General features: G+C 44.9%; 7 protein-coding genes across 7 annotated transcripts; 3 read left to right on the top strand and 4 right to left on the bottom strand.

Moving 5' to 3' along the window:
• Positions 1–1,417: 1,417 nt before the first annotated feature.
• Positions 1,418–2,026, bottom strand: F5147DRAFT_815487 (uncharacterized protein; the record flags this gene model as incomplete). The annotated part of the gene is made up of 1 exon (XM_041443534.1): positions 1,418–2,026. One exon carries the CDS (start codon positions 2,024–2,026, stop codon positions 1,418–1,420), a length of 609 nt encoding a protein of 202 aa, XP_041297817.1.
• F5147DRAFT_649155 (uncharacterized protein) lies at positions 2,027–5,563 on the bottom strand (the record flags this gene model as incomplete). Its single annotated transcript, XM_041433324.1, has 15 exons — positions 2,027–2,242; positions 2,298–2,450; positions 2,582–2,757; positions 2,816–3,167; positions 3,263–3,697; positions 3,785–3,813; positions 3,839–3,926; positions 4,104–4,127; positions 4,179–4,255; positions 4,345–4,539; positions 4,592–4,700; positions 4,753–5,034; positions 5,085–5,318; positions 5,370–5,446; positions 5,491–5,563. 15 exons carry the CDS (start codon positions 5,561–5,563, stop codon positions 2,027–2,029), a joined length of 2,520 nt encoding a protein of 839 aa, XP_041297816.1.
• Positions 5,564–6,830: 1,267 nt separating this feature from the next.
• Positions 6,831–7,235, bottom strand: F5147DRAFT_542195 (uncharacterized protein; the record flags this gene model as incomplete). Its single annotated transcript, XM_041430261.1, has 1 exon — positions 6,831–7,235. A coding segment is annotated over one exon (405 nt), but the record flags the coding sequence as incomplete, so codon positions are not given.
• A 135-nt stretch (positions 7,236–7,370) lies between these two features.
• Positions 7,371–8,260, bottom strand: F5147DRAFT_649154 (uncharacterized protein; the record flags this gene model as incomplete). The annotated part of the gene is made up of 2 exons (XM_041433323.1): positions 7,371–8,116; positions 8,167–8,260. 2 exons carry the CDS (start codon positions 8,258–8,260, stop codon positions 7,371–7,373), a joined length of 840 nt encoding a protein of 279 aa, XP_041297814.1.
• Positions 8,261–10,775: 2,515 nt separating this feature from the next.
• Positions 10,776–13,203, top strand: F5147DRAFT_649153 (uncharacterized protein; the record flags this gene model as incomplete). Its single annotated transcript, XM_041433322.1, has 7 exons — positions 10,776–10,871; positions 11,013–11,033; positions 11,089–11,362; positions 11,575–11,814; positions 12,264–12,469; positions 12,525–12,793; positions 12,930–13,203. The coding sequence occupies 7 exons, from the start codon at positions 10,776–10,778 to the stop codon at positions 13,201–13,203; spliced, it is 1,380 nt and encodes a 459-aa protein (XP_041297813.1).
• A 1,976-nt stretch (positions 13,204–15,179) lies between these two features.
• F5147DRAFT_769074 (uncharacterized protein) lies at positions 15,180–15,979 on the top strand (the record flags this gene model as incomplete). Its single annotated transcript, XM_041441016.1, has 4 exons — positions 15,180–15,269; positions 15,326–15,449; positions 15,507–15,599; positions 15,729–15,979. 4 exons carry the CDS (start codon positions 15,180–15,182, stop codon positions 15,977–15,979), a joined length of 558 nt encoding a protein of 185 aa, XP_041297812.1.
• A 1,457-nt stretch (positions 15,980–17,436) lies between these two features.
• On the top strand, positions 17,437–17,793 carry F5147DRAFT_568276 (uncharacterized protein; the record flags this gene model as incomplete). The annotated part of the gene is made up of 1 exon (XM_041430897.1): positions 17,437–17,793. A coding segment is annotated over one exon (357 nt), but the record flags the coding sequence as incomplete, so codon positions are not given.
• Positions 17,794–18,217: the final 424 nt, after the last annotated feature.

Here is an 18,217-nt window from a genome sequence, read left to right as displayed (position 1 = left end):
CACACACCTCTGTGTGCAAAGCAAAAATTCTCAATATTCCCCGGTGCACAGCTTTTTAAAATTTAACTACTTACGAGTCTTTCCTTCCAGCAGTGGTGCTTGAGAGCTTGCTCCGTTCATTCTATGAAAATACTGCCATGTAAGTCATTGTACCAATATTAACATCAGCCTGCCCCCCAAACCAATCATTCTCATGAGAGATCCTGAGTGAAATGGATCCCGTGCATCAGATCACCGATGGACCACCAAAAATTTGGATATGTGACTCACAGAATAAGATCAATCTTGGCTCGCTACACAATGTTGATAGCGTGCATAGGATTTTCGACCTCCTTGCCAATGGACATGGTAGCTTGACATCTTGTTCCTTGATCTTGACGAGGTACCTGTTGAAGGTTCAACGATACAGCGAGGCACGAACAATGCTCCTGACTGTATCTATAATTGTTGTAAGGTCGCGCGTTGCCTAGTCTGCTATACTTGAGACGACAAGTGCGTTCGACCCTAAAGGGGAAGCGAGTGCAGCAAGGATCTAGAGGTATGCGCTGAAAGCGCTACTGGTTGGCCAATGCGAAGCGCGGGAAAGCGCAGGTGCGCGCGAGGCGCGAGAATGCGCATGTGTATGGCGCGAAGCGCGGGAAAGCGTGCGCGTGTATACAGATACGAGAGAGAGTAAGAGTGAGTTTGCTTAAGTGATGATATGATGTAAGACAAGAGAAGAGAGATGTGAGGTGTAAACAAATAGATTTCTACTATGTTCTGCTAGGTAAATAGTGGGTAGTAACCAGTAAGTCCTCTGTCGTTCTGGTGGGAGAGTAAGTGAGTCAGTCATAGTATGTACTGCTGGCGCTTAAGTATGGCGCCTAAGCGCTGTCATGCGGAGCCGAAGCGCTACCGAGTAAGGTATGTAAAGATATATGTAAGTAAGGGTCCATGATAAAAATAAAGATGGAACGATAAGCAAATGTGAGAAATGGAAATATACGCACTAGGGAACTTGGTGGACAGTGGATGGATGCTTCCGGATGGCTGGCGCTATAGGGTGCTCAAGCGCGGGAAAGCGCGCGCGCATATACATCGTGAAGCGCGGGAAAGGTACGCGCGCATGGCGCGCGTTGCGCGGGAAAGCTGCGCCTCATATAGAGATAGCTGCAGGTAGCACACAGAGTGATGCTACAAGTTCATGCCATGTACTCCCCAGTGAAAACTGCCATATTGCACAATGAGAGGCATGAGTCTCTACACCGTTCTTGCTTAATTTGGTCTTATTGAAGTGAGACACGGGTAGCCATAGTTTTGCAAGGCGGATGAGCTCCTTGTGGGTCGGCAAGAATGCCACTGCCATGAAGACACGTGTTGTGTTGAAGACGGAGGGCCATATCAGTGGGGTAATCCATCCATGACAGGACCATTATCATCAACTCTCCATGCAGTGGACGGTGTGAAGCTTGGAGCTGGTATGAGGGAGGGTTGTTGGTGAGACGGTCCTGCATGGGCAAAAGGGTGCACATCTGTGCGCATGTGGAGAGTGGGGTGATAGGGCAGAAAAGTTGTTGCGTGCAGGATGGGGTAATAAGGTGGAAAAGCCGTCGGGTACATGTGCAAGGGGTGACTGCCATGCACATTTGCATGGTATATGGGCAGCAGGCCATGGAGGCGGAAGAGTGTGTGGTGGCAGGCTATTGTTAAATGGAGGTTGAGTGTCCTGCGGGGTAATCCGTGGGTACAGGTATGGCTGTGGCATTGTTGGCATGGCACCGCTAGGTGTTGCAGTGCTTTGAATTGTAGCAGGGCCCTTCTTCTTCCCCTTTGCTACCGTCTTACCTTTTCCTTTCCTCCCAGTAGATTTGGTTGTGCGATCGAAGGCTGGGACAGTGACTGGGCCAATACTGCCCTCACGAGCGATATCTATGGAAATGGGTGCTGCAGTGGCATTCTCGTTATCTTCTGCCTTCTTTGTTTGGCGAACATGTTTGGCTCCATTCAGTCGTATCTCTTCGTGGTTTGGGATTTGTGGGGATGCCATTTAAACATGAATTTCAGGCGGAATGACAGCTGAAATGAGCAAATAATTGTGGAGAGAATGAGTGTTGAGAACATAAGCATTATTTGCTGTATGCTGAGTGACACATTTGGTCTTCGTTGTCTCAGTGCGCTCCTGTTTCTCACGGATGTACTGAATATTGCAGTTGGAATCCAATGCAATGCAATCATGTTGTACATTGACCGCACACAGGATGTTCTACAAGGACATTTTAGCATAAATGGAGGAGTTTGATGTAGACGAGAACTGTTACCTTGGGTGCCACAACAACTTCATCTTCAGGAACAAGTTCCAGACATGGGACACTGAGCTGAGGGTGGAGATCTGGCGAGAATGCCAAGCAGGTGACGACTACGTGATCCGCAATGAGACAGGTCTTTCCTTGCTGAATGAGAATTTCTATGACCTTTCCAATAAAGAGTTGATCCTCGAAGTAAAAGTCAGGGAATGATTGACACAGGTAGTAAGCGCTGGCAGACTGACCTGATCTCAATTTTCTTTCCTACTTCTGAAGATGACATGGGCCTCTAGAGATACTTTATCTTGATTGACTGCTGTGAACGGATCAGCTCTGTAGAACTTGCTTGGTGCGACTCGAAGAAGATTGTTGTCATGGGATAGGGCTGCCGCTAAGTGTGTCGAATGCCAGTCCACTGGTGGGATTGCCTCGGACTTTCCTCGAGCGTTCTGCTGTGTTGGCAAATGAGAAGATCCTAGATACAGAGCAGATGATATAAAAATAAATAACCTAGGCAGTATCAATCTTTTTACCTGCAGGCTTTAGTCGTGTCGTATGAAACCCCAACAAGTGTCGTTGATGTGGATGATTATCCATGTAATCTATAATATCCTTCCCAGCACTCACCCATCTTTTTGTTGTCGGATCTACCCAAAATCCTCCTGTAATGATGTGCTTGACAATGTCCTGCATGGCAAATGTGTTGCACGTGTCACAACTTGGAGCCTGGCGGTTACTGTAGATTGCTGCTAATCGGAATACATGATTGAAGGATTTGAAATGTTCTGTAGAAAAGAGGAGAGCAGGACCAAAACATCGTATGTATGCTGGAATGTGGACCAGGAAGTGAAATTTTGCCTTTGTGATGAGGATGCTGGGAGTGCACTGTACACTGATACTAAGAAAATCATCAATCATTCGCGAAAGATTTGCCTGAGCTGATGTCAATCAAGTAGAGTACATAGTGAAAATAGTCTTACAAGATAAAGCTCTGTGTTTTCAATCGATGTGTGCCAAAGAAGTACTACCAGTTTGCCAATCACCGTCCAGCCGTTCAGAACCGTTTGTGGAACAAGATCATAAATAAGATATGGCATTACTTGGGCAAGACTTTTGAAGTGCTTGCCGATAAGACTGCCCTTGAAATGGCAAATGTAATTTGCACCAAGCATTGGGGAGTTCAGGCCATCCTTGTTGATCGATTCTAATTGCACTTCAAAAGTGTTGAGAAGATGACCCTTGTCGAGTATCCAAGCAGTCTGACCCCAGAAATATTTGACGACGCCAAGAAGAATGGTGTGAAGAATCTCGGTGGGTGTGTCTTGGTGGATGTTGACACCAGGCATACCAAGTAGCGGATTGATGTGATCTTCAAGGGGTGATCCATGAGGCATGTCTTCGAACTCCTGTTCAAGCTGCCTTCAGACATCTTCTTCTGACATGATGGGTTTTCCAGCCTCACATTTTCGCAGCTGCTTGCCAAGTTCGAGCAAATGACTGACTATGTGCATTGTTGCAGCTTCACGAGTGCCTGTCGAGCTGACAGCATTTTTGACCTTCTCCTGTACCACCAGAGAGTTTTGAAAGCTCGATTTGCTTCAAAATATCCATCTTCGTGCCTTCAGATGTTCGAAGTTCACCATACTATAAGGTAAGAGTCATCAGTAGTCACAACTAAATCCTGTAAGACTGTCCTAAAGAAAGCTGCACCTTGAAAATTTCGAGGTAACCTATTGTCAGACTTTTTCTCCTGCAGTCATACCTGCCAACTTTACATGTTCTGCAGAAGTAGTTATATTTAAGGCCACCATGGCTGCATACCTCCTCCTGCATTGGGTTGTTCGCCTGCATCGAAAAGGCCATAGGGAATAAGCATCACCTCGTCATTGTACTTACAATCCCAAGTGATGATTCCATCGCTCGCTGCGGCACTGTTTTTGTGTTCTTATGGTTAGCATCCTGTTGCTCTAGAGCTGAGTGAAAATGAACGCAGTAGATTCCTTGAAGCCGCACATGAGCTCCATTGGAGTGGCATGAGGTGAGGATGAGACAAAGCACACACAAAACTCCTTCTCCAGCATCTCACGAGGTAAAGCAGTGTTCAACATGTATACAACATGATGCTTGTTCCACTGTTTGGATATGTTCCCTGAGACATCGTCCATGAAGACGATGAGTGGCACTGTTAGCACCATCCGACCACCCGATTTTGCACGAAGGGGATTCGGCATAAGGCAGGCATGAGTTGCAGATGATTCTATCACAGAAATCAGCCCTTGAAGACAGAGATACCAACGAGTGAATGAAACCTGTGAAACCGCACTCGAACTCATTTGGATGGCCTTTAATATCTTCAAATGTCCATACAAATGACAAGACTGGAGTGAGTACGCACTCGAGATCCACAGAAAATCCCACCTTAACACCAATAAGTCAGATAAAATTTGTCGTAGTCATAACAGTAACTCACGTCAGTCCGCACAACAATGTGACCTAAGGCCAATATCTGAGTGTTGTTGTCGGGAGTTATCTTTACCTCAAAAAACTTCTTTGGAATAAAATATTCCATGGACGACAGTTGAAGGAGCTCGTCAGCAAAGAAAATGTTGATTCCTACATGGACTGTAGGTGGGGAAAGGTCATCAGGGAGGTCGTGCATCATCTTGTAGCCATGATGAACTTGCGACATCCTTCCATCTCCTTCTTCTGGGTAATTATGCATGGCGAACCATGTAAGAGGATTGCCATAATTCTGGAGATAATGTCAGTGATGAACCGTATGAGTATTTGTGAAAGTCACACCTTTGCGATTGCTTTTGCAACAGAATTGAGGTAAAACATGGTGCCCGACTTTGCGCAAACCTTTTCAGTCGGATTTCCAACTAATTCATGGATACAGTCTTGGGTTTTCTTGATACTGTACAGTGTCAGAATGTCTTTGGCACCGAGTGCAGTAGCCCAGTCCAGAATGGCCCTCTTTTGAGCCTCCGAAAACCGAGTGCGAGGCGAGCTGAATAGGAGTTGTGTGATACATTCCTACTTGACAGGTGAGCACCTGGATGTGAGTGCATGACTCCAAAATCATACCGGTATTGACGTCCATGGATAAGTTGAGGAACCTGGGTTGATTTCATTTGTGCGAGAGCAGTCGTCGTCTACTTGGACTGGTATCAATGCAAGAAAGAGAAATATATGCGATATAACTTACCAAGAATATTGAACACTGTGTCATCTACCTTGATAGTGAGATCATTGTCAAGTTCTACTCCAATCTCCTCCATGGGAGGTTCCAATGGACATGAGAATAACGATTCTCCTCACTGGAGTGCTGCCAGTATTTCTTCATAGTAGTCACTGCCAATTGTGTGTTCAGTAACTGTGCTATCCCACAGGTCACCAATAGGGACTTCAAGACGATCATCTTCAGTGGCTCCTGTGATGTTCTCTGGTGAAAAAGTGGAGTTTTCAGAGGGAGCAGTGCTATCTGAGTCTAGCAGGGAAAATAGTGTTGGTGGGTCAAGCATGTCAACATCAGTTTCCAGGGCAGAGGGCTTAGGCGCATGAGGACTTGATGCTTCTATGTGCTCCAAAGCATGGGTAACTGCCCGCTGATGTTTTTTGCTTCGGTCATGACCACTAACATGGCATATTTCTCATAGTAAGAAGGTTCTCGTTCTGCTTTGTACACACTTTGCAGGCAACTTCATTTCTGCCTTTGATTTGCACGTAAACTGCAAGATAAAACAATTGAATATTGAAGAAAGGCAGCTGGAGTAATCTGTTACCTTCGGGATCTAGTTGAGATATTGACGAACCTGAAGACCTAGGCATTGCTTCAGCTCTGAGTAGGAGAGTAAAGAAAAAAGTCAACCAGCGCCAGGCATGTGTGGGTGCCGAACCAATGTGTCAGCCTGCACTCATAATGACGACTCCACGCATTAACCATGCGGCAGTCTTCTATGCTGCATTCCTGTTGGCTGATTTCGTATTTCCAGGGCGGAACTCATAATCACAATTACACAGATTAAATTAATCGCCATGGTCGCCTGATATGCTCACAACACCAGCATAAGTTTCAGAGGGAGAAACAGCTCACAAGTTGAACAACGTAAATGCTCAACCACACACAGATATGCAGGAGGTCCGGCTATGGGTGAATTCCACGGGAGCTTCCCAGACCCACAATACAAGAGAGAGATTGTGTCATGGGAAGACGAGGATGAACCTTGGTGTGGAGAGCTATGACACATAAAAACATTGTAACATCAAATCTCCAAAGAATTGATGGAAGTGCCTGCAGCTGCCAGTAATAGTTGATCAGTGAATTGAGAAGTCCTTGGGTTCATGAACAAATTGTGAAATTGCATAATTGCAGCCAGTGAGGGACGAACTGTTTCTTGTCAATATTCATTTTTGAACTCCTTTGTGAACGAAGTGACAAAATTCTACAGCCAACATTCAAGATTTGCATGGCTATCAACTAAAATACCATATGTTGTACACCATCGTAGCTCGTAATTGTACCTATTAGTGAACTGTGCCAATCATAACAAATTTAACCATCGCTAAAAGACCTGGACGCTCCTCAGTGACATTGTGGCGTGAAATGCTTTGTATGAATGCTTCTTGACAAATGGCTCTGGGCTTCAGGTGGGCCACGAGGTCACCTGTTTCTCGAATTGCAGATGACTTTTGGATGGCGAGATCCATCCCTTTCGCATCAGCCATGAATTGAACAGTAGCGCTGTCCAGCTGGGTGTCCGTTCTGTTTAGAAGTCTCTGCGCTATTTGCAAGTGTTCTGCATATACATGGGTAGTTCCAAGTGCATCTCGCCACAAAATTGATTGTGTAGCACGGTTGGTGCCTGGAGGTGCAGTCAATCGTGCAAGTTTGGCTTGAGTAAGGTCGAGGAGATGCCGGAGTAGGATGCAATCGATTAGTTTAGTGTCCTGATTGAATCTTAATTCATTGTTGTTGTTATGATTGAGTGATTGAAAATGTACCGCGCCACAAACCCAACCAACGGTTGCAATGGTCATATCCTCAACCTCTTCGATCCGAGCAACCATTGACAACTTCTCCACCTCCTATGCCTTCTTCTCTACCTCCCACAGCCTCTTCCCTGCCTCGTGCTTCGCCTCCACATCCCTGCATTTTGCTTCTATGTCCTTCAACTTCACCTCTGCCTCCTCGCGTATCACCACCATCTGTACCTCACACTGTTTCTTTGAGTTTTCGATCAAATTCTCCAACTGCTTGACCCGTGTCCCTTCCACAGCGAGGGAATTTTCCAGTGTTCTGATACGGATACCATCCTCCCATCGTCCGTCCTCCAATGTTTTGATCCGTTGGTCGCTGTAGATCCGAACTCGCTCATTGTGGGCATGAGCTTCCTGAAGGTGGCTTAAATGCTCCTGGTTGTCCTTCAAGTTTTGCTGCATCATCTTCTGCTGACGGATGTCATCTGCACGGTCGTGGTTCCATACCCTCATATCTTCAGATACTTGTTGCTGGTGTTGAACAATAGCATCCATTGATGCCTTCAATGTGGTGAGTTCATCGTCCCGTGCTGATTGTGCTCGCTTATCCTCCTCTCGTGCTCGCCTCACTTCTGTCAAATTCTGGTCGAGTGTACATATTAGCAATAGCAGCTCCTGAGTCCTGTCATAGTCAGGACTGCTCATGCTATCAGGCATCAATGCCACATGCTGTGAGGGAGTATTGGAACTGTTAAGCTGCTGTGAAGGAACGATCGCATGTATGCGGTCCATTGATCCACATAGATCGCCAAGGATTGTAGCATTGTTTTCTAGTAAGGTGGAGCCATGTGTGTCTGGTAATAATGTAAATCAACAACCACGTCAACTGAATAACAGAGCTTACTTGAAGATAAAATAATTGACACAGGATCAGAGTGGACTTGGTCTTCATACCATTTGCGCTGAAATTTCTGTTTGATACGTTGCTGGATGTTCATGTGCAGGGCCCCCAGGGAAATTGTATTGGGGACTTTATAAAAATCAGAAGAATACCTCTTGACATAGAATGAGTTTACAGAAATTTGAGAGACCATAATTGAATCGATTGGTGAAGTTGCGGAGGGCCAGAGAGGCAGCAACTGTTGAATGCTTGGTCACATGAGCAGTGAGCATTGAGCACTTTTAATAATACTTTGCACAAGTAATGCTGCGACCAACATCAACTATTGTATTTTGGCACAAATACCGCCTTGAATCAGTTCATTCACATGCATGTGTATGTTCTACTGCCAAAGACACATTACTTCCAATACAGAGGTAAGCTTCTGGTCTTCGTATGGACACAACATCCAAAGAAATGTGAAAATATTTAACTTTCACCAAGGCTATGTTCGTGTCGCACACACCTGTGCTACTGCCCTCGTGCATCTACTTGATGCCATTCCTAGACACCTTCATCATGAATATCTTCACTGTCGCTCTCTTCCACCGGTGTCATTGACATGGCTACATTGCTGCATGTACAAACAATGGGATCCTTTCGAGCTCCTCAAATACCTCACCCGAGGACTTCGACTGTGCTCATTTTTACATCTAGCTGTCTCCTTGTTAGCTTCATTTCTTTGCTCCCGCGATCAGTCGCAATGATTGAGCATTGTCGTGTCATGTGACTTGCAGCGTGCTGATCAAAACATCTCACTCAATTTTCATAGCTTCCATCCAGCGCGTGCATGTTGATCTTCTTGTTTTCTGGAGACTTCAGCACCTGTCTTTTGGCTCTCGGCTAAAGCTGAACATCAACCGAAGCCCCTCCCCTCCTGGCGAAACTCGTATCACGCTGCTCAAAATGATAATTCTAGTTTTATTCACTGACATCATTTTGACAAAAGGCCAAAGCTTGCCATAGCAGTCACCGTATTGTGGCGGTGACGGACAAAGCTCAGAGGTGATCGTCACAATCACAATGTCACAACAAATAAGTGTCGCATAGCTGTAAGTTACTGACCAACATCTTACCATTACCCACAAAATTATCTGATAGTAACCGCTATGATGATGCATTGAGTATGTACTTTTGTATCTACTCCAATATAAGACTGAAGGGGCACAGATTACTGCTTCGTTGGACCTGATGGACGTTGACCACGATGAACATGAAGGGGAGGGGACTCACCTAGTTAATATAATGCATACTTTAGTTCATTTGTTTAATGTTTGTTCATTGTAGGAACCAATGGACATTTTTGACGAAGGTGAAGTCAATGTCGCGAGGAACAACGCTCAACCGGTATGTAAATATCTATCTATATATCTGTTTTTTACATTTTTCATCGCAGGAATACTACTACATGATCGTTGATGATGACGAGGCCAACGGGGAGGACACGATGGAGGTATGCAATAGTGCAACGGGGAACAGCGCTCAACTGGTATGTATCTTTCATTTTGTGCCCTCAATCTCTCAGCAGCTCCGTCGCAGGAATATATGGACATTGATCAAGATGATGGAGATGTAGAGATGTGTGCTCACTCGGTTTGTGTATCTCTCAATGCGACTATTCGTTTCTGACGTCCGTTCATCACAGGATGACATGGATATCGACATGTAATATATAGTATGCGATGTTCAATAGGTATGTACTCGTTACCCGTTGCAGCGTCCTTGGCTTCCTTGTCTGCTAATCTGTTTCCCACCACGTTCACATGTTCTAGGATCCATCATATTGTCAGTTTGAAGTTGCCTTGTGTCTCCCTATGCTTTACCTTGTCCACTAATTCGTTTCGCACCACATTCACATCCATCGTAATGTCAGTTTGAAGTCGCCTCGTGTCTCCCTACGCACTGCCTCATCTTCTCGAATTGGTCTGCGATATAGCCACTATTGTCGTATAAATAATATACGTCATTTATCGTAGATATGGCTAGGAATCTAGGACCAGTTTTTCACTGGGCACGCTGAACCATTAAGTTATTTAGTTGCAAAATATTAAAAAGCATCACGAGTTGGAATCATGCTTGACAAGGTTGATACAAATAACCAACTGTTACCAATACCTGAGGACAAACAGACAAGCACTCCGTTCACATTCGGATGTTTCAAGATTTTTGGATCAAAAAAATAGTGCTTTTCGAGAGGGAAACAAAATAAGGTCAAGGGGAAGTCTTAGTGTATTGCGCACTGCACTACCACCACCTGTCCAGGGTGGCCATAGTGCTTAACCTGACCTCAATCTGACCTCAGAAAATTTGGTCCCATAAATATAGTAAATCAATCACCATTGAGCATTTTTTCCTAATCTTAATAAATGGTCGTCGTGACCTTGCTTTTACGACCTCTGAAGAGGTTAATCATAGGTGTGTCCGTGTTGACAGGACGTGGATTAGGCAGCTCTGGCTGCTCCTCAGCTGGAACGTCTAAGAGATCCTCATCATCCTTGACGAAGTCTGTCGTCGTAGCCCTATGATCAGCTCGGGCCTCGTTACGTTTGACCCGTGCCTCATTTTTGGCAAGGATGTCATTACGAGAAGGTAATGGTACACGTCTACTAGTCGAGCCGACTGCTCCCACGATTCTGTTTGGGTCTGGCCCTACAGCCAGTGTTCTACCAGTCAGTGAACCAAGGTCATGGTCATTGACTGTGATTCGTGGGAAAGTCGGTGAAGTTTACTGTCGTTCACCTGAATATGACTTTGAGCGGTTCTGTGGTCCTACCTTATTAGACTATACCATATCAATGGTTATCGATTAGATATCTTCACGCAGTCTGATTGTAAGCATGTGGTTTAGGCCTGTTCAGCTGGGGGGCACACTTCAAGAACCTGCAGGCCACAGCCACTACTCTCAACGTTGGACACACCGAAACTGACTCAATGGCGAAGACCGGCAAGAAATCAAACCGAGGATGGTGGTGGGACCACTTCGTCGAACATCCAGGTTATGCTACCAAAGAAAGTGCTTCAATGGTCAGCGGAAAGGCAAAAGTGATATGTGCGAGGCTCTATGAGCAGCGCATGGCTAACGAGCATGCATTGGATGAACAGCAAATCCACACAGGTCAGCGAGATGCACTGAGAGATGAAGCTGCAATTGCAGGCACTTGTATGTGAACTCTTGTGTGCTAGTAGCTGTTTCCTGCTAACTTTGACTCGGAAATATAGTATGGGCCACTGCCCAGAATGATTCCCAGTGTCTCTGGTTGATCAGTCGGCCAACAACACTGTTATGTCACCTGCATGAATGCCAATTGCACTCAGAAGACATTCGTTCACAAGCGTGGATGAAATACCATGAACAATATTCACCGTGAAAAGGTGTTCGGGCCCATAATGGCAGTACCACTACACCACAGATTGTTCTTGCTGCACCGGCTTTCAATACATCATCTGTTCTAGAGTCCGCACACCCGAGTTTGCCCACCCTGCTAATTCCTGAGACTGTGGCTTCAGATTCCTCTAGTCTCCTTACCCGTGACTCGTTTTCGGTCAGTCCAGCTCTTTCAGTGGTCTCGTTACCATCCCAGCTGGGGAAATGCCAACATCTAAACCAGTCTGGTCTGTACTGCTCTGTTTCTGGCTCGCTTCCGCCTATTTCCCCTGCATCACTGGGACAATCCCTTTATGGTTTTGGTGACCAACCTTGGACAACTTGAGACCAAGCTGATTGGGAGATCGGTCTTGCGAGACTCACCGCAAGCACTGGTTTGCCACTGCGATGGGTTGAGAATCATGAGTGGAAAGTTTTGTGTGACCGCTTTCTTCCAAGAGCACAAATACCTTCCGCAAAAGTCCTTACACGACGTGTCATGCCACACACCCTCAACACACTCAAAACTGTCGCTAAAGAGGAATGCTGAGGTGCCAATGCAACCTTGCAATGTGATGGTTGGATGGGTGAAAACCATCACCATCTTCTGGGCTTTATGATGACAGCACGGTGAAAGGTAACTCGACGGCTGATGGTGTCAATCGTATTAACTAATTGTCAATTCAGTTACATACAGTCAAAGTCCATGATGCATCGAGGGATCCTCAGACAGCCGAAGAACTTCTTCGCCAGATATTAGAGGCAATCAACAGGATTGAGTCCAAATGGGGGGCCACTGTGATTGCATGCACCACAGATGCATCAGGTGAATCACGAAAGGCCCGTCGTCTGTTACGAGAGAAGTTTCCACACCTTGTCATTCCTGATTGTTTGGCTCATCAGGTATGGTGGTGTGCATCATAATGAATCGGTAATGCTATTTACAAATAATTCAAAGTGGAACCTCATTGTCGGAGACCTTTTCAAGGTCAAAGACGACTATGGGGTATATGGAGACATGGCACAAGAGTTAATTACATGGTTACGCAGCAAGACACATGTGCTTGCCATCCTCCGTGAGATACAGATGGCAACAATTGGTAAAACACTTGCAGTTCTCAGAGCAGTGCTGACACGCTGGTTATCACACTATCTTGCATATTGCCATCTTCTCGAGCTTCGAACTGCCCTCGAACTGCTTGTAACAAAGCATGAACATAATCTAATGTCAAGTGGAGATGCACGATCATGCAGAAAGACTCAAACTGCTATCGACACGATCAAAAATGCAACATTCTGGCATGCAATGACATGGTAAAGCAAGGAAAATAAGTTTACAAATGAAAACTGATCTTCTTTGTAGATGGAAAACCCTGCTTGAACCAATCTCCCTCATGACGAATATTCATCAAGCAGCCCAGGCAAGACCCGAAAATATTGTGATTTCATTCGGTTTCCTGCACTTTCGTTATTCCAAGATCGAAAATAGCGCTGATCTCACGGCTCGTACAGCTGTTCTTGCAAGCGCTGAACGCCGCTGGGGACAGTGCGACCAAGAAGTTTTTATCGCTGCTGTCATTGTCAATCCCTTCTACAAGGTTTTGCTATTCCAGAAGATTCCTCTCACGACACGCTGACCTGCACCAAACTGGTTCGGTGCATGGACCAGTAATACTTTCCTATGAGTCTTATACCCCAGAAATCACTATGAACATTTTCTCTTGATCTGAAGTCGCACTGAGGCTCAGGGAATATTTTTCGCATTTTTTTTCATTATATGAGTTTGTACACGAGTGGACTGAATATTTTTGTACATTTAATTCTGCGATGAGTTTTGCTTAGTCAGCCAGGAAGATGACTCAGAAAGATTCTCACACATATCAGGTGACCGTGAAAAATATGTTTGCATAAGGTTACCCTGTGGGAAAGCTTACAAATCACTAAATACACACCCTATGTCATTACGCTACTAAATAATTTATCAGCCACAGATGTCAAACATTTACCCACACATTATGTAAACATTTCTCACTCTTTTTCTAGCTGAGTCATCAAGGGATCACCTGACCCATGGGCCAAGCACAGCTCTTGCTGACCCACCATTATACCAACTAGAGTTATGAATATTTACTTTTTGACTCACAGATACTGTGTAACTTGGTACTAGCAAACTAAAGTTACAACTTTAAGTGTGAGAAACTAGTAGTATAGCCACCTAATTTGTCTATATAAGGAGCTGCTTTTTTCCCAATAAAAAAAAGCAATTCCCTTGCTTTTTATACTCTCAGAATAAAATTGTGAGTGAAGTGTGAATCAGCATTCAGCAAGTGTAGCAAAAGGTTGGAGCTCACTGTGCTCAACAACCAGCACCACTCATCTGAGCTCACTGTGCTGAACATCTAGCACATACCTTGAGCTCACTGTGTCTGACGACGAGCAAGATTAACCTTTCTTTTTCTGTTTTCTCTTGATTGTCTGTCTGAATTTCTTTGTTTCTTTTTGTGTCTTTGTCTGTGTCTTTGTCTGTGATTTTCTCTGTGTCTGTGTGTTTGTTTTTCTCTCTGTCTCTCTGAGATTGTGTCTGAGATTCGTGACTGAAACTCGTGTTTCTGTTTCTTTCTCTCTTTCTCTCTCTCTGTCTCAAGTGTATGTGTGTGGTGTGTCGGTGACTAACTGTACTGACCGTCTCTGTGATCATTGTCTCTGTGTGTTGTGATTGTTGTTGCTAACTGTCTTCGAGATCGTGTTAGTATTTCTGTTGTAGCGGTCTTGTTTTGTTGATTGTCTTGACCTATCAACTTTCTCTCAAGTACCAAAGTTTCAGTCTCATTCTTACCCAGAAAGTTTGCTGTTGTCTCTTTTTGTCCACTGAAGACTTAGGATAGTCTTGTGGGGAGACTTTAGGTGTTGACGGTGACACCTGACCTCATACATCTGTGTGTCATACTGGTTGAGGGTAGTCATTGCAAGTTAGACTTTAGCTATTGAAAGGGGACTTGGTATTGAAGTCCAAGATCGCCTATTCCTGAGTCTGTTTGAATACTCATTGTGAGTTCCTTGACAGCAGGTTCAATATTAGGCTAAGAGTGCTACAGAGGCTTGACTAGGTCTGACAGTAGTTTCACCTGTTTTTGTAACTGAGGGGGACTCTCATCGTAACTCCACACAACTTGCTGCACTAAGTTTGTGTACGAATCATTGTTGCTGTGTGAAGTGTTAGGAAGAGTATCTGTGTTTTTGTTGTCATCTCTATATTGTTAGAGTGACTGTGTTTCCTGTTGTTTTGTTGTTTTTTGTCAATCACTGACTGACTGTGTTCTGTGTCTCTGATCGCTGTGTTTCATATCCATATTGTTGGATCGACTGTTGATTGCTGACTCTTGTGCTGAACTTACTGTGCTGACTGTACTTTAGGAGCATAAGAAAGCCACCCACGAACGACCATGTTATCAGTCATTGGTATTTGTCTGAATTGCTGACCGTGGAGATATTTGGTTTTATAGGTGTTTATCTATAGATCATCTATCTAAGAAGACAATGCACAGGACTTGCATCACTGTTTGGACGTCTTTGGAGGCATTTTTACGGCTCGGATGTACCACTTGATCTTTACATGGACTTGGAGGACTACCTGAGTGGTTCCCGTGACTTCGCACATATAGATATCTACAAGGTTGCACTATTGTCTCGCGCCAAGAGGGAGGTATGTATTCAACCGGAAAATGATACTTCAAGAAAATTTGCTAAAATAGTCATCAGGGCACTGCAGTTGATCCAATTGACATTTGGGCAGGACTATCACATCCCGGTTCACCACTCAGACCACTTCATTCCATTGCCCAGTGCCTTCTCTCTATCTGCCCAAATTCTGCCTCTTGCGAGCGTCTTTTTAGCATGTTTGGCGCAATTCTCACAAAATGGCAAAATTGACTCTCAACAGAAACCCTCACGCTCATCGCAGAACTCAAGATGTACATTCACGAAGAGCACGCACGAAACAATGTCGTCAAGAAGCAGCTTAAGCGCCGGTACTGTGATGAGAAAGCAGAGTCCACTGAAACAGTGGATGACTTGGATGTTCCATTGGCAGGAAGCGGCGAATGAGAGCAGCACAGCTTCGAGAGGCAAGGGATAAGCGAGCTCACATGAGACCTCATCCAAGCTGTTGATGAAGAGGAAGTTTTTTCTGCCACAGAAATGATGCACTCAGTGCCCACTACTGATTCATTCACTCCCATTGCCATCAGCGAATTGCTTGATTATTCTCGCGCTGAGGAATGGCTGGGATCTTTCTACAAAACGGCCATTAGAGGTTTAGATGCCGAGCTCGAGTTGTACGAGCTTCTCGACTTAGATGCAGAAGGAATCGAAGATCCGGAGTTTCCTCAAGTTGATGATGTCCTTGCTGAATAGATTTATTATGGATTTCGTGTACCATACAATGTACATTGTGTACTGTACCGAGAATACCAATCGCAAATATGTCATAGCAGATGATATGTAGAAGGGAATATGTTACAATGTCTTTTGATGTTCGTTCACTCTTTCTTCAAGTCCATCGTCCAATCATAAGTGATTATATAATATCCAGACCAGACTTCTGGCACTGAACGGGTTCAGTTCACTTGCATCCATGGGAAAGTATTGCTGAATGTACGCTAACTCTGATAAACATTCATTGACCGGCAGAACACTGCCTACAGCCCTAAATGCTGTCAAGCCCGATGTATCTTTACCCCTGACTCCTAAAGGGAGTCCAGAAGTCTGAGCGTTAGTCATTTGAGGATGATATATAACTAATCTAAAGACTATATGCGCAGAGTTCTTGAATAAGCAAAATGCTGCAAGCAAATGCGAAAGGAATAAGACAAGAACAACGCATGTCGACGACACGCATACGTACATGTTTGCTCGCTTAGTAAGCACTAGTTTGATCTATTTGCTCGCAAGCTCGCATAGGGATCAAACTGCATGGGTACCACATCCATTATCTGAAACAAGAAAGAATCAGAAATAACCACGAGCTCTCCTATCGTACTGCAGCATATCTCTGAAAGCTCATTGCTCCTCACTGCCGTCACAGGCTGCTTGGCTTGGTTGGTGCATTGTAACTGCAGCACTCACTGTGGTCACTGCTCGAGACACTATTACTCTTAAGCTCAACGTCAGATGTACAAACTCAACTGTATTGTCTTGGGCGATGATCCTTACCGTATTTTCTCAGCCAACGTTGCGCAGACGCAGACTGTTGGTGACCTTAGAGATGTTATCAAAGACGAGAAAAAGCCAGAATTTGACCATATTGATGCTGACCATCTCGAGCTATGGCGGATGAGTGATCTAATGCCTATGATTGGATGTTGATAATCTGATATTTAAGAAGGTCGACCTGCCTGTCGACGAGACGATCGAGCACAATCTTAACAATCTTACACTTGACACAAAGGAATCCCTATCACCTGTGGATGAAATGCTCAATATTTTTGAAAATGCTCCTCAGTGTAAGCATCTGCATATTGTTATCTGGGTCTTACCTGCCAGTGAGTTGTCTTTCAATATTGCCACCCTTTCCTGCTTACTGATCGTTGTCTGACTTAGTGTCTTTTGGACCTATCCACCTCAGACTTAACTGTATTGTCTGGGGTGATGATCCTCGCCATGCATTTGAGATCAAGATTGCACCGACAGAGAGTGTCAGCACCCTCCAAAAGGTTATCAAAGAACAGAAAAAGCATAAATTGGATGGTGTCGATGCTAAGGCTCTCAAGCTATGGAAAGTGAGTGATAGATACCGGTCTAATGATGATGACCTGATCATTTGGAAGGTCAAGATCGATTGGAACGACCTACACTTACTCGACACGATCGGAGACCAAGGCGTGGAGTTGAAACCGTTAACCAAACTGTCCGAAGTATTCACGGATGGACTAGAGCGCGGATGTGTTCACGTCATCATACAACACATTCCAGCTGTTGATCGACAACTCACTTATCTCAAGAAGAGCGCAGGTACTCCGGCAGCTGGCACAATACCATCCGCATTCTCTATAAAGCAGGACAAGCAAGAGTACCTTTGCAATCGTCCTCGCAGAGCTGCGGACCCTGTTCCAATTACTCTTCTCAAACCTATCTTCGCCAAGTTTGTGGATGATTGTCAAAATCATCAACCAACTGTCTGTGATAACGACTTTGTTTGGCAACTTTCGCAAATTACATGCACGCAGTAGGTGTCATAGTGCAACATCTCCCAAGAGGAAAGACTTGATCAGTTGTTGGGACTGTCAGACCAGCAGAACGTAGTGTGTCATGCGCAGTGATCCAGAGTGAGGGCAAGCTGTGTTGGCAGCGTGAAAAGCTGCGATCCACAGATGGCCCGTCAAAGGGATAGACGCAGTGATTGAGACTACACATCCAATCTGCTAGGGTGATTGCGGCCATGGTCCGAAATGCCAGGATATGGTGATTAAGGTCGTGCAACATTCTCTGCAGAGCAAGTATACTGTTTAGTCTTGGAATAGAGGGGAAACCAAATCCAAATGATTCCATGGGCAAGGACAAAAGTACTGAGTTAAAGTGAAAGGGAACGTGATAGTATTCCAAGCAAGAAGATGATCGAGTTCAATCACCTGAGTCCTAGTTATCGGTTGAAAG

Source organism: Suillus discolor (assembly GCF_016758755.1).
Source record: "Suillus discolor strain FC423 chromosome Unknown F5147scaffold_6, whole genome shotgun sequence".
In the NCBI taxonomy this organism is placed as follows: Eukaryota; Fungi; Basidiomycota; class Agaricomycetes; order Boletales; family Suillaceae; genus Suillus; species Suillus discolor.
This window is presented reverse-complemented; position numbering and strand designations above follow the sequence as displayed.